Source organism: Lipophrys pholis (genome assembly GCF_963383615.2).
Source record: "Lipophrys pholis genome assembly, chromosome: 14".
Lineage (NCBI taxonomy): Eukaryota > Metazoa > Chordata > Actinopteri > Blenniiformes > Blenniidae > Lipophrys > Lipophrys pholis.
In genome coordinates, this window is record NC_137633.1 from 751,099 (window position 1) to 766,697 (window position 15,599).

Consider the following 15,599-nt stretch of genomic DNA (forward strand, 5'->3'; position numbering starts at 1 on the left):
AGTAAAGAGGAAAAATGGAAAAAAGAAAATAAAAGATAGAAAAATGGCTGACGTAGCAAAATGACTAAAAATGTTTAACTGTTAAAATGCTAAAGATGATTTTAAAAAAAGGTCGAAAAATATAAAGCCGCTAAAAGAGGTCAAGAAGCTAAAGCTGCTAACATTGCTAACAAAGCTAAAATGGCTAAAACAGCCACTAAAAATGGTTAAAATGCTTAAAAAGGTTTTAACTTGTAGCCTTGAAGCTTCATAAATGCGACATCAGATCCACTTTTTGTAAAAACTGTTTAACTTCTCCGAGCTGAGAAATCTTCATCAAACATGTTCTCCAGAAAGACGGTTTTAGTTCCACCTTTCTTTTAGTAAACGAGGGTAAATGAGCCGTACATAAAGGCCCCCCCCCACCGAACCCCCCCCCCCCACCCCCACCCCCACCAAACCCCCCCCACCCCCACCCCACCCACCCCCCCCCGGCCTCTGGAAACAGAAAACAGAGACGTGTGAGAGATTGACTGTATTCGGGGGGTTTATTTCAGGTTGTGCTGGAGCTTTAAAGGTGCAGACAGTGAAGAGAGACAGTGGAGTTACAGAACATGCCGAGTCAATCTGCCATTTTCAGGTGAAACCTTGGAATCTCCAAACATGGCGGCTCTGGACTTCCTGTTTCACCTGCCAGCAGCAGCTTGTTAATCAGATCAAACCGGTGCAATCAGGGCTCCAGTTAGAGACGTACAGACACACGTTGGAACAAAACCACTGGCTTCACTGCTGAGTCGGCGCAGAACATCCCGCAAAAACAAAAATCAACAAGTCTAGATCCCGATATGATTAAAATGTCATGAAAACACTTTGATTCGTACGTTTAGAAAAAGATCCCCACAGCTGAAAGGTTCATGCACAACTTTAATACAGAACTGTAGGAAAACAGATGCTGGCTACATCCGGACACGGTAACCACGGTAACCACGGTAACAGAACCACCGCTCGCCAGTCGTGTTGACGCCTCGGCGGCGTGGAACCGTCACAGAACAGAAAGACGTTCTCTGGCGTAAACACACAACTCGGAAGCAAAGAGGAAAACTAAATAAAATCTTTGGCACAAATTTAATTTCAAGACTTTTTAAATGTAAACAAAATTTTGGCAGCTCGTTCTAGAAAATCCAAACCTGAGCCTGAACCCACCCCCCCACCCCCCACCCCCGTGTGAATGAAGAGTTTTCCAGAACAGCTGGGTGGTTCTGTGGAGAAGAACCTCCAGAACTTCCAGAAAAACAAGTGCACTGAAGACTGTACGTGAAAAAAAATACAACTAAAAACTAGTTTGGAATAAAACCGAGGAGACAGGAAGTTGCTTGAGATTTGTTTCTAGAAACATCTCGGAGGATAAAATAAGTTTTTGGTGTCGTTTGCTGGTAAATCCTGACGAATCCAGATCAGACCGGATAAAGACCAGGATGTTTTCAGAATCTCCAGAAACCCTCAAATCAAAGAAGAGCAGGTTTCTGTATTAAAGTCAAGAGTAACTCTGATCTGCCTGGTGAGGTACGTTCTAGATGATGTTCTAGATGTTCTAGATGGTCTAGATAGTCTAGATGTTCTAGATGGTCTAGATGTAGTTTTGAACTTCAAGAATCAAGAGTAAGATTTGTTTTTTTCTTAGAAGGTTCCGGAAGGTGCAAGTTTGAAGACACATTCCAGAACATGCAGGAGAGGAGGTAAATCTTAATCTACTCAAGATCGAGATGCATTCTGGGAATCCCTATAAACTTTCAGTAATGTTTGTCTAGAAGCAGGAAGCCGTTTGGGTCTAGAAGCAGTTGGAGCATCTAAATCGAGAACTTGAACAAACAGAAACCAGGATAAGAACCAATGGTTCTAGAGCCATTAATGGGATTTACAACTTTCAGTATAAAGAACAAGACGAGTTCTCTTTCTAGAATAATCAAAGCAGGAAGTTGTCCAGACGACGGTGGAAGCTCTAAAACGTGTTCTTGAACAAGAATGACTTGTAACTGGATTCTGGCTCGACCTCTCAGGACTGTTCAGGACCAAGCAGCTCTTTGTAACGTGTTGCCTGGAAGCAGGCGGCAAATCTAGAAGTACCTTCTGGATAAATATCACAATGAACTTTCTAGAAACCTGAAAACAACCGAATCGTTTGGTCCAGATCAAGCTGGACGCTCTGGAACGAGAGAAGGGTTTTCTAGAAGCTCTGAAGTCGGAGGTCGACGCTAGAAGACGCGTGAAGTGCAGTTCGAGAAAAATCGACATTTTCATTCATCCAGAGTCTGCGGCGTTAGCGCGGCGTTAGCGCGGCGGTAGCGCGGCGGTAGCCTTGATTCTAGAGCACGTGTGAGGAAGCATCTGGTGGAAGTTGAAGGTTTCTAGAAGAAGCTCTAGAGAAGAGAAGAGGGAGACCAGAGGCTCGTTCTAGAGGGGGCGTTGGCTCAGACTCTGGCCCGAGCCCGAAGCGAGCGTCTGAGGTTTGAACAGAGCAGCTGGAGGTGAAGAAGGCTCTAGAAGCTCTAGGACACTACACATTTCTGCTGGGAGTCGTGTTTGGAGCCTTTTGGGGGCGGGGCTGTGTTTACCATGCTCTCCGGCTGAGTGGCGCCTGAGGCCGGGGGGTTAGAAAAGGCTTCAGGCGGCTCTGCTGCTGGGGGGGCCGTGGAGGAGCCCCCGCCCTCCTGAAGAAACATGAGCAGGGTGAGAAGGTCAGTCAGTCAAACAGTCGCTTAACGGATCAACAAACATCACAGAGCTGCTGATATCTGGTAAAAGTGATCTGGAACCACAGTGAGGCAGCCACTGGAGGCCACGCCCACTGGAGGCCACGCCCACTGGAGGCCACGCCCACTCTCACCAACAAACACGCTTTAGTCTGGTTTTCACTTCGAGTCGTTCTCGGCTCCCGAGGCCTCGTTTCCATGACAACGTTTTCATGTGAAAATGGAAAACTTTCCTTGTGTTTTGGTTTCTGTTCACATGACAACGATACCCAGAGACACTGACAATGATACTTTTTGACCACGCCCCGTCTCCATGGAGACGGCGCGAATGCTGTTGCAGCACATTGCAGCCATAGTAATTAGTAGTTCTGCACATGCTCAGTCGAGCCAATCAGATCCATGTTCCCTCCGTGGTGGTGTCATGACTCCCAGTCCATATTGTCCTGATCTTGGTACTTTTATTTTGACAGTCACTGTTATAACAATACAACTTGGTGTTTTATTTTTAAAGTCACCATAATAAAAGTCCACCTTGGTGGTTTTATTTTGACAGTCACCATAATAACAATCCAACCTGGTGGTTTTATTTTGACAGTCACCATAATAACAATCCAACCTGGTGGTTTTATTTTGACAGTCACCATAATAAAAGTCCACCTTGGTGGTTTTATTTTGACAGTCACCATAATAACAATCCAACCTGGTGGTTTTATTTTGACAGTCACCATAATCTCTGCAGACTGATACTGTTTTCAAAACGTTGTCATGTGAATGTGAAACTTTTCTGAAGCGAAGATGTAAAAACCACTTGAAACACTTGAAACGTCGTCGAGTGAACGAGACCTGAACAGAACCTGAACAGAACCTGAACAGAACCTGAACCACAAGTTTGGAACCACTGATCGACGAGTTCGGCTTCGATCGACTGGTTTGAGTTTGTGGCCAAAGTTCAAACTTTATTATTGTTATTATTGATATTAATTGTTATTTCAAATGAATGAATTCAGTTTGTTTTATTGTTGGATCAGTACCCTCAGTAATCCTTCCACTGTCACAAGGAACAAGGAGGAAACAGATAAACCTGAAGGACCTGATTCCTTCATTGGACCAGAAGCGTTTGAGAACCTTTTTATTACTGTGGGATTCTTCAAAATACCAACAGGAACTGAAACCTGGAGAACCAACAGTTCATCCTGGAACCCTTTCAGGAGGTTCTACAACCATCAAGCATTCTACAACTCTGACACTGGAACGGTAAGAACATTCTAGAACTTTAAAGACGTTGTAGAACACACACACACACACACACACACACACACACACACATACAGGTGAGTTACCTTGGTTCTGTCTGCAGGTTGTTGTGGACTCGGTTTGATCTGAGAGGAAGAATCCAGCGGCTCCTGATATGAAGGACAAAGAACTTCAGAACTTTCATAACAATTCGAATCGACAAACACAATCACTGCAGCATGCCGCCCCCTGGAGGACAAACACAATCACTGCAGCATGCCGCCCTCTGGAGGACAAACACAATCACTGCAGCATGCCGCCCCCTGGAGGACAAACACAATCACTGCAGCATGCCGCCCCCTGGAGGACAAACACAATCACTGCAGCATGCCGCCCTCTGGAGGACAAACACAATCACTGCAGCATGACGCCCTCTGGAGGACAAAAGCAGACACTGCAGCATGCCGCCCTCTGGAGGACAAAAGCAGACACTGCAGCATGCCGCCCTCTGGAGGACAAACACAATCACTGCAGCATGCCGCCCTCTGGAGGACAAAAGCAGACACTGCAGCATGCCGCCCTCTGGAGGACAAAAGCAGACATTGCAGCATGCCGCCCTCTGGAGGACAATCACAATCACTGCAGCATGCCGCCCTCTGGAGGACAAAAGCAGACACTGCAGCATGCCGCCCTCTGGAGGACAAAAGCAGACACTGCAGCAAGAGGTATGGAGCAGGTGGAGGTGTTCAGGTGAGGTCGGGTGAAGGAGGGTCACGGGAAGGGTTTCATGTGGGGAGGGGTGGTGACTTAGGGGGTGGAAGACACAGGACAGAGACAGATGGAGACGGATAGGGAGGGTATCCACTGCAGCTTTCTCGCTCTTTACCTCTGGCGAAGCGCCAAGGAAAGCATCCCAGAGCCACCACAAAACACCTCCTCCTCCTGCTCCGGCCTCTTCAGCCTGCCGCCCGCCCTGCAGCGCCCTCTGCTGGCATGGAGACACACTCATGTGCACACAGTCACACAGAGGAAGGGGTGCAGCACAGGACTGGGGGGGGGGGGGGGGGGGTCTGGTCAGAAGAACAGCCGGGACGCTGCGCTGACCGCTTTTTATCCTCTAATCAATAACAAATATCCGGTTTCAGCTCCACGTCCCGGAAACTGGTGTTCTGAGAGAACCGAACAAAGTTTTAAACGATTCATTTAGCAGCATCGAAGCTCGGAGACGGAAAAACCCATCGTGACAGTTCTTATTGTTCATAGAGGTTCTTTCCTGAAGAGGATTCATGTACAGTGAAGGAGACCAGGACAGACGGAACAAACCCCTCCAATCAGGAACAAGCTGGACGGGACAGTCGGTTCTTCGGGACTGGATCACTAAGAGACTCGACTCTCTCGGATCTCGAACGGCTGCTCAGATTTTTAATACTAATATATAATATTTGTTTATACGTCTTGATATCGTGAAGAGTTGAATAGTTAAAAGTCTTTAAGTTATACTTGATAAAGAAACTTCACTTCAAGAAGTTTTACCATTTTAACATGTTTTCCTTTTGTTGTTATAAATAGAGTTTGTTATTAAAAAGTCTTATTTGTACATTTCTTTTAAAGACAATCTAAAGCTTTATATTCTAACAACTGAATCTGCATTATGTTTTTACAATGTCAATAGCAATAGATATCATTTAAATGGCTTTATGCACACAACTAACAATTTATATAATGTAAAAAAAACCTTAAAAAAAATTGATGTGTGCAGATGTGAAGCTGTTTGCAAAAATCCCAATCATGCAGAAGTGTTGCATTAATTTTAGACCAAAGAAAAGGAAAGTTTATTAATATTAGAAGATAATAAATGATTCAGTTTTAAACACCAAAGAGAGAAAAAAATCTTAGAGTCGATTCAGAGTCCAGTCGTTCCTGACTGACACATTAACTCTGGTTCAGAGTACTGCTGCCCCCTGCTGGTCAGTTCTGTGCATCTCCCCTTTACTGAAGCCGTGTGACCCCCAGTGGACAACACCAGGAACTGCACTTACTTTTTTCCTCATTTAACTCCAGACAGGAAAAGTTTGTTTTCTGAACACAGACCTCATGTTTGACGACTCTGCCGTCTGAGACTCTTAAAGATTGTTATCTGATGTCTTCCTGAGTCTGTCCCTGTCTCCTCCACAGGGTTTCTAATGGCTGGATGAGTCTCTAACGTGTTTTTCTCGTCTCTGCAGGAGGAGCACAGACACACAGCTCAGTCACACAGCAACTCACCTGACGGTCTTCAGGTGTCCTGGTCTTTGTCTTGGTCTGTGTCCCGGTGTGTGATCCAGTCTGTGATCGGGCCTGTGTCCCGGTCTGTGTCCTGGCCTGTCTCTGCTCGGGGGACGAGCGCTCCACGGTCTGCAGGGCGGCTCCAGATCTCGTCAGGACGTCTTCTTCCAGGTGAACGATCCTGATCTGACCTGGATCCTCCGCCTGACGCACAAAGAAACACACTCAGTCACACTTCACTCTTCATCACAGACATTCAGGACTCCGTCTGTTGTTAAGTCTCCTCAAGCATGTTCATGTTTCATGTCTTAGTTTAGGTTCAGGTTCAGTCTGGTCTTCTATCACAGAGGTTCTCTAGCAGTGTTAGAACATGTCCACAGGGTGTTAGAACACACCCACCGGGTGTTAGAACATGTCCACAGGGTGTTAGAACACACCCCCAGTGAGTTAGAACATGTCCACAGGGTGTTAGAACACACCCCTAGTGTGTTAGAACATGTCCACAGGGTGTCTTCCTCTCTCACCTGGGCCTCGTCCTCCTCAGTGTGTGTTTGACTCGTCTCAGTCTGTCTGAGGGAAACAGTTTTGTCTTGAACCGGAGTCGGAGGCTGCTGGATGAAGAGAGCTGGAACTTTCTGTGAGGACACGGAGGAACGTGAAGGTCTGAACCAAACAATCAGCTCAGAAACAAAATAAACAGATAATCTCACATGAAATCAGGCTCTACCGTCATCACTCTACAAAACTCCCTGATTTAATCAGGTCTGCTGCACAAAGACTGAATAAAAATCTTCTGATGGACCAGGATGAACAGCGCCCAGCGGCCCCAGCGGCGCCCCCTGCTGTCCCGTGCTGCACTGACCTTCTCCAGCTCCAGCAGCAGCGTCTGCAGCTGCTCCACCACACAGAAAACCCCCAGAGTCTCGTCGGCCTTCTCTGGAAGATCCAGGCCTGGTTTACACTTCTGGATCTCTGCTACCGTTCTCCTCATGGACTGGATCTTCTGCTCCACCTCCTACACACACACACACACACACACACACACACACACACACACACACACACACACACACACACGCGCGCACACGCACACGCACGCACACACACAGTAATAAAATATATGTGCTAATACTAATAAACTAAACAAAAAATTCATAATTTGATCAAATGATATAATATAAATTATACTTCAGGTTAGACAAACAAAAAAATCATTCTTAGTTTTTTCAATAAAAAGATCAAATTCTTATATTTAAAAATATAATAATTATAGCTTTATCTCACAATAACTAATAAATACATTATTAATTACGTTCTTATTTATTTGAAAAACAATCATTAGTCTTATATCTCACAACAAACAAACAAAATCCTTATATCTTAAACTAGTTATTAAATCATCAAATAAATAAATAAATAAATAAATAAAGCACCACATCAAATTAATGAATAAATACATATTTTTTTTAAATATATTATAAAAGTGCTGAGCAGTAGATGAAGGAGGAGTCGTCACCTTCAGCTTCTCCTCCTTGGGGCTGGGCAGAGTCTCAGGTGAAGACAGTATCATCCTGATGTCCGACACGTCGTTCTCCATCCGCCTCACTTCGCTCTCGATGGCCTCCACCTCCTGGAAGACCACAGACACAGAGTCTCCGTCAGCGAGTGAATCCCAGACGGTGGCGTGCTGATGGAGCGAGACTCACGGCGGCGGCGTGCTCCAGCTGCGACAGAGGAGCCGTGAAGCTCTCCTGGACTCTGGCCACCTCCTGGTCGGCCTCGAGCAGCTCGTCCTGCAGAGCCGTCACCTCACACACCTGAGACATGTCCTCCAGGACGGAGCCGAAGCCCTGCAGCGTGCTGCGGATCTGAGCCGAGTCGTCCAGAACCGTCTGCAGCGCCACAGGACAGCCTTCACTCACTATCTCTTTATTGTTAAGGACATGCAGTCATCACACCCTCGTGTTCCTATCAGGGTTTATATCTATAACACACTGCAATAATAATAATAATAATAATAATAATAATAATAAAAATAATAATAATAATAATAATAATAATAATAATAATAATAATAATAGTAATAATAGTAATAACAATAATGATGAGGAAAATAATAACCATAACAATTATAATTCAAGATCTAAATAAATAAATAGATGAAGGAATGGATAAATAGTCAAAGAAAGAAAGAATAACTAATGTAAATCAATAAAAGATAATTGAATTTATAAATTCATGAACTGAAAACATCCATAAATAAAAACATAAATAAAAACATAAATAAAAGTAGCGACTGAAAATTCAGTCATTAACAATTCATTAAGAATTAAATATTTCAATAAATCTTAAAGTAAATAGATACAAAAATGAGTGTATGAATGAATGAATGGAGGAGGAGGAGGAGGAGGAGGAGGAGGAGGAGGAGTGCTGACACGGTGGAGCAGTGGACTGACCTGCAGCGCCTGAACGTGGCTGCTCAGACACTTGGCGGTGGTGTAGACGCAGGGCGTAGCGAGCCACGTCTCAGCCTCCTTCATCCAACCGTGAGAGCTGCTGATCATCTCCTGGTGCTGCTGCAGCCACGAGTGGATCTGACACACACACACACACACACACACACACACACACACACACACACACACACACACACACACACACACACACACACACACACACACACACACACACACACGTTAGGCTAACTGCAATAAAAGCATGCTAATGCTACTTTTTTCATGTTGCTAATTGCTAATGCAGTAGCTTAGCTAAGCTAACCATGATTTGAACCCGCCAATGTTAATACAGGCTAATGCTGGAACTAGAGCTGCAGTACTCGAGTACTTTAGAGCGGTCACATTTTCAAGGTCTTGGTCTTGTGATGCTCTAACAGGAGTAAACAGGAGTCTGGAGAAACAGTCACCTTGCTGATGAGGGTGGTCCTCTGCTCCGCCTGCTTGGACACCACCGAGTGGAGCGTCTGCACCTCCACCAGCCTCTCAGTGAGCGACAGCGCCTCCTCAGGCCGGTCCAGGTCGTGCAGGCCCACCTCCAGAGCCGCCAGCTGGGAGTGCCACTGATCCAGCTCGTCCCACACACGCTGAAAGACCATCAGGCTAACATGAGACCGCTAGGCTAACGTGAGACCGCTAGGTTAAGATGAGGCCGCAAGGCTAACGAGAGACCGCTAGGCTAACATGAGGTCGCTAGGCTAACGTGAGACCACCAGGCTAATGTGAGACGAGGTGGTCTGTAATGAAGTGATGAAGACCCTGGTGGTCTGTGATGAATTGATGAAGACCCTGGTGGTCTGTAATGAAGTGATGAAGACCCTGGTGGTCTGTAATGAAGTGATGAAGACCCTGGTGGTCTGACTCACCTTCTGCGTGACCTTGGCTTCGATCATGTTGGGGCTCCTCTGTTCCAGCCTCTTCTGGACTGACCCCAGACCCGCCTGGATCTCAGACAGCTTTGCTCCCAGTTTGTGGACCGGACCGCTGTTCTCCACCGCCTCCCCCACCTGACCCCCCAGGGAGGACAGGGTTCAGGCTACAGCTCAGAGGAATCGTTTTATCATTTAAATCCTTCATGAAAGTTTAAAAACTGTGATAAATAAATAAATAAAGGTCTTGTCGCTGACAGCAGCACCGAAGCTCATCACATTCACACACCATAGGAGGCTGCAGCCGTGCAAGGCGCTCCAATGGGGGTTCAGTGTCTTGCCCAAGGACACTTTGGCATGTAGGCAGGCAGAGATGGGAATTGAACCTGCAACCTTGCGACGACCACTCTACCAACCGAGCTATGCCACCGCTCAGACTCTTAGAGTTACTCTGAACCTTTAAATCTACAGGATTTCCTTTGTGTTTTCATTCCTACTTGTGTTCAGATTTAAGATAAACCATAATCATGTACTGTATGCAGATGATGTGAACGTCTTTGAACTGCAGCTTTTCTGGGAAGTACCAACACTTTCTCTCTCAGTTCCATTTTTCAAATTAGTAAAAAGTACATTTCTGTTAATTCACTGGGCTTTCAGATTTTCTCTACGATCAGTTGACAGGAGGTTAAGTCTTCTGTACCTTCGCCTCGACGTGCATCATCAGCTTGGTGGCGTCGTGCACCTGAGCGTCGATCTCCAGCGGGACGTTGGTGTCCATGTCGGAGTACTTCATGTTGAGGCGTTCCATGACGCGCTGCAGCAGAGCCTTCTGGGCACACAGCTGGCTGTACAGCTCCTGCAGCAGAAGCAGAGTCACTGTGTGCATCACCTTGCAGCAGGTGTGAGTTCACAGCTTGAGCTTTAGAGGATGTTCCCACCTGCAGCTCCTGTGTGCTGCTGCTCTCCTTCATCCTGTTCAGGACACTTCCTGATGCCTGCAGCCACGTCTGGACCCCCGCCAGCTCCTCACGGACCCTCTCCCTGTCCTCCAGCTCCTCACGGGCCTCCTGCAGCCCCTCCCTGCTCCTCTGAGTCAAACTGGAACCAAATTTATTTTCAGTCACAGGTAATATTAGTAAACTCCACAGTAATTTAAAGAACAGAGTTTATTTATGTTCTTGCATCACAAAAGTTCTTTACTACAGATTCTTTTTTACTTTGAATTCTGTAGAGTATTTTCTTTTTGGAGACTTTGTGTGAGTTATAGTCCAGATAATACGGTAAGAGACTAAATATACATCAACATGAAGAAAAGACTTGATAACAAACGATTCAGAAACTTGAAAGCAGGATGAAAAAGATTCTAACTTTCTTTCCAGTGTAAAATACGTCCAACTCGGGCTCACCTGCCGTAGCGGTCCTGCATCAGCTGCAGCTGCTGACACAGCGGAGTGGGCGGCGCCCTCTCCAGGTGGGCGGGGACTCCCAGCAGCCGTGCAGCTCGCAGCTCCAGCGCAGACAGAGCTCGGTGCTCACAGTCCAGTCGGTCCTGGTACTGCTCCCAGGACTGCAGCAGGTCCTGCAGCTCCTCGGTGGGACCGCTCACCTTGGAGCTGTCCGGGAGCTCCGCCTCCACCTGGTCCAGGAGGGCGGCGGCCTGCTCCACCTGGGAGACACGATGGGCAGAAATGTTAACTATAGAGAGGAACGTCATGTATGACGTCCCGACCTCTGGGGGGTTAAACCTTCCCTCAGACAAGGGGGCACCATGACCTTATTAACCTCAGAGGACCGCAATAAATTCACAAGACGATAAAGTTCTTATCCCGTCTATGTTTCGTGGATAAAAGAACTTCAGCAAGTTTCTTCAAATGAACATAAGACGTTCGATTCAAGATTTTTAACTTTACCTCTGCAATGAACGACACGATGGTTTAGTTTTAGAGGCTCTTACCACCATTCAACAGGTCCAATCACCATTTTTTTATCTTTGTTGGGTTAAATAATCTGATGCTTGTTGTCAACAAGCTGCGAACAGAAGCAAGACGGTCGTCAGACTTTATAAAATCAACCATCGTATAAAACGTTAAGTCATCAACTTAACAACAGAAGGGAATTCTAAAAGGATACCAGCCACTGAGAGAACAGGGGTCCTAACACAGATCCTTGTGGAACTCCATTGCTGAACCAAGCTGAGAGGTTGCTGCTGAATAATAAAGACGAAGACTGAGATCTTCCTGACGGGATGTTTAGTGAGAAGCAGCAGAACAGATTCCTCACTACTCAACCTGCTGTCCTCGTTAACAACCAGATTCAAACCGGAGGACGGGGAGTGTTTCCTGCTCGGTTCACACAAGATAATCTACCAGTGCAGCTTCAGTTTGCATGGTTTCCTCACACTGCTGGAGACGTCCTTCCACTCCGCCACCCTCTGCTGACTGCGTGTCGTCAGCTTCAGCGTCAGTCGAGGTAGCCTGGAGATCCGCCTGTGGATGGCCGTCACGGCGGCCTCCCTCTCTGCTCGACAGCTGGGCTCGGAGCACCACTCCTTCAGCTCCTCCAGACGCCCCAGCAGGGAGTCCACCTCCTCACACAGAGCCTGAACCAGAACCAGAACTACCGTCAGTCCAATTCCTCTGGTTCCTGTGAGTGAGGAGAGACTTCAGACCAAGGTACCTTCAGCTTGGCCTCCCGGTCCACACAGTCCGTCACACAGCTGGCTTTCTGGGAGATGAGCTGGACCAGCGTTTTCTCTGTGGCCTTCACTCCGTGGATCAGCTCATCCTGGCTCTTGGTGTAATTCTTGTGCAGTTCTGCACACCTGAAATAGAAAAGACTGACTGTTTATTATCTGGGGAGCTTGGCAGAACCCACTGAGTGAGAAGCTTCAGGATCCAGTTTTCTAGAATGTCTTAGATGCTGAAAGCTAACTCGGCTATCGGTGGGCGAAAAGAGAACCTCAATAAATCCAAAAACTAAACCGACCTGGGAACAAGAACACACAGAAACAAGACACAGCTGACAACAATCATGGGAGCACAGAGGAGGACCTGGGGGCGGGGCAACAACTTACTGGACACAGACAGGGAGCGTGACACCAGAACCAGAGAGCAGAAACTAAAACCAGAACAACACGACGTCAAGAAACAAGAAAACAGGGCAAACCACCAAAGCAACAGTCAGTGGAGTGACGGTCAACTGGGCCACAGCCAGTAGGAGTCCTCTGCAGATGGGCTGCGTACCTGAGCAGACTTTCCACCTGCAGGTGACCCCTGGCCTGCAGAGTGGACATCCTGACCAGGAGCTCGCTCAGGACCTTCTCCTGGAGCTGCTCCACCTTCTGGGGGGACAGGTAGCGGTGCAGGGAGCCCTGGCTCTGCAGCTTCTCCACGTGGGTCTGGAACTGCTCCTGCAGAGCCGATAACGCCTGCCGGGTCCTGTCCACACTGTCATTGCAGGGCCCGGAGCAGCCATGGGGGGGCAGCAGAGAGGCTTCCACCCCTCTCAGGAACTGGGCTGCTTCTTTAACGACCCGGGTGTAGTTCCTCAGAGACTCCCGGGCCCCTGAGATGTCCTCCTGAAACATCAGTCAAGCAGTAACTTCAGTCACATTTACTGTTGAACTTTTGAAATAAGGAAACAGTCGGAACCCTTTTGGCTACAAAATGATTCAACTTGCCATTTGAGAATCACATTCTCTGAGAACCTCGTCCTTCAAATCTGTTAGAGGCTCGTGTTCTTCCTGGCCCCCCTTCTTCTGCTGTAGAACCTCCAGAGCCTTGATCCGCGTCTCAACCATCTTCTTCAGAGTCATCCTCCTGCGGTGTTCTTTGTTGAGGGCTGCCTCCTTTGGATCCAACTGAAGGGGCGTCTGGAGCTCCTGCCGGGCCCTGCTGAGGAAGGCCTGAGTGGTCTTGTGCTCCGATTCCAGGTCCAGCTCCTTCAGGAGCTTCCACTCCATGATCTTGAGGTTGTTGTAGAGGGTCAGCTCCAGAGTGTCCAGAGCCTCCTGGTGCTGTTTCAGCCTCTGCTGCTCGGCGTTGAGCTGTGACGGGTAGAGGTCTGCAGAGATCAGCTGAAGGTTGGAAGCAGCCTCCTCACACAGTTCCTTGACCAGAGGAAACTGGACAAACAGAGCCTGGCAGATCTTGAACCTGTCCTCCAGGCTGCGGCTCTCGTCTTTAGTCTGGTGAACCTGCTCCTGGATGTGATCTCTGAGGTCCTCCACCCTCTGCCTCATGTTCAGGTACCTCTCCTGCTCCTTGGCCGTCGCTTCCAGGGAGGAAATCTTGCAGTGAATTTCGGAGATGAGCGAGTAGAGTTCTCTTTTCTTTTCCCGGGGAGTCCAGGGCGGCAGCAGGTCAACCTGGTTCTTGTGCTCCAGGACGGAGTGTTTGAGAGGCTCCAAGGCCTGAACACAATCTCTTGTGATGGGGAACCTGTGTTTGCTGAGATCGACTAACCTCTGCGTCAGGCTGGCTTCCACACTGACCAGACTCTTCTTGCTTGCTTCGACCGTCTGGATGAGCTCGTCCAGCTCCTTCTTGTTGGCCTTCTCACAGCCGGCGACGTCCTGGATGTCGTCCTGCAGGGCGGACAGCCTGTCCAACAGCTGCCGGGTCTCCCTGTCGCTGAGTTCAGAGATCATGTCTTTACTCTTTGATAAAAGAGCCTCACATGCAGCTGCCTGCTTCTCCGCCTCGGTCAGCGTTTCTTGAATCTGGCGAGTTCTGCGGTCGAGCTCGGCGGGACTCCTGAACTCGCTGTCGGGAGTTCTGGAAGCTTCTCGGTTCAGATGAACCACGACCCAGCAGTCCATGTCAGCCATCTGCTGGGACAGCATTTCCCTGGTCTGCAGGCCTGACTCCGTCTCCTTCACAGCCTTGGAGAGCTTCTCGGTGGTGGACTTTGAGAGTTCTTCCAGGGTTTGGAGCGAAGTCTGCACCATGGGCACCTCCTCCTCCTGGTCCAGCTGAGGCAGGAGCTCCGTCACCTCCTCCACCAGGGACTCCAGCTGACCCTGCTTGGCCATCACCTCAGACTGAAGCTTCTTCAGATCTCTGAGCTGCCGGTGAACCTCTTCGGGGAGGAGAGCCACCTTCTTCCTCCTGCCCTCGATGTCGCTCTCTGTCTGCTTGGCCCAGGCAAGGCCGTCCCTCATCACCACCATCATCTTCTCCATGATGGGGTTGCTGCTGCTCGACGTTCTGGAGGAAACTAGTTCTTCTGTGCGGTCGACTTTGTCTTTGACCCTCTGGAGCTTCTCCTGAACCTGCTTTGTTTCCGTCTCTGACTGCGAGCTGAGGAGCAGAGCGTCTGCCAGCTGCTGGAGGTGGAGGAACTGCTGCTGCGCCGCTTTAACCTCTGCGTTGGCCTCCATCAGCTGCTTCGCTTTCTTACAATCCCACTGAGTTCCTGAAGGAGCCTCGTCCTCCAGATCCCTGCCAATTGTCTCCAGTCTTTCCTGCAGCCCCGATAACTCGGTCAGGAGGCCGCTGGTCTCCTCAGAACGGGAGTTGTTGTAATGGAAGCTGCTCTCCACGGCTCTTTCCAGGGCTCTCCACCGCTCCTGGAGGTGGTTGTGCTCGCTGTGAGCGTTCGCCCGGTCAGACTGCCTGAGCAGTGGACACAACCGAGTGTGAGTCAGCAGCAGCTCGCTGAGTGATTCCTTGTTGTCGTCGATACTTTTCTGCAGGGAGCAGAGACGCTCTGCCTGCTTGGAGCTGCTCTCCAGTGGAGACCTGCAGGAAAACAGGAGGAAATGTGGGTTGAATTCAGGGGTTATGATGAGAGAAAAGGAGGGAGAGCATCCAGTTCTTCTTCTCCTTAATCTTGTTAAAACGGTTAATACTCCTGGGTATGACTATTGTACATATCATAGTACATGGCAGGTCCTGTCAGCGGCATCAGGGGGAAGAAAAGGGTTAAAAATGGTTGTCGTCCAGTTTTTTTTATCTGTAGCAACCAGTGACGTGATAATGGCCAATAAT

The 15,599-nt window shown here is 48.3% G+C and overlaps 1 protein-coding gene across 1 annotated transcript in view; it reads right to left on the reverse strand.

Moving 5' to 3' along the window:
* The window catches only part of LOC308119657 (uncharacterized protein), a gene marked incomplete at both ends in the record, with an annotated part of 110,077 nt that overhangs the window by 35,619 nt on the left and 58,859 nt on the right, over positions 1-15,599 (reverse strand). Inside the window, 17 exons of the mRNA XM_080479805.1 lie at positions 4,070-4,132; positions 4,849-4,947; positions 6,228-6,431; positions 6,752-6,862; positions 7,090-7,242; positions 7,744-7,857; positions 7,934-8,119; positions 8,684-8,821; positions 9,151-9,327; positions 9,607-9,747; positions 10,310-10,465; positions 10,548-10,707; positions 11,016-11,275; positions 12,008-12,208; positions 12,286-12,430; positions 12,852-13,186; positions 13,289-15,350. Of these exons, the coding sequence (XP_080335931.1) occupies positions 4,070-4,132; positions 4,849-4,947; positions 6,228-6,431; positions 6,752-6,862; positions 7,090-7,242; positions 7,744-7,857; positions 7,934-8,119; positions 8,684-8,821; positions 9,151-9,327; positions 9,607-9,747; positions 10,310-10,465; positions 10,548-10,707; positions 11,016-11,275; positions 12,008-12,208; positions 12,286-12,430; positions 12,852-13,186; positions 13,289-15,350 (4,705 nt within the window). The remainder of the gene's footprint in view (positions 1-4,069; positions 4,133-4,848; positions 4,948-6,227; positions 6,432-6,751; positions 6,863-7,089; positions 7,243-7,743; positions 7,858-7,933; positions 8,120-8,683; positions 8,822-9,150; positions 9,328-9,606; positions 9,748-10,309; positions 10,466-10,547; positions 10,708-11,015; positions 11,276-12,007; positions 12,209-12,285; positions 12,431-12,851; positions 13,187-13,288; positions 15,351-15,599) is intronic.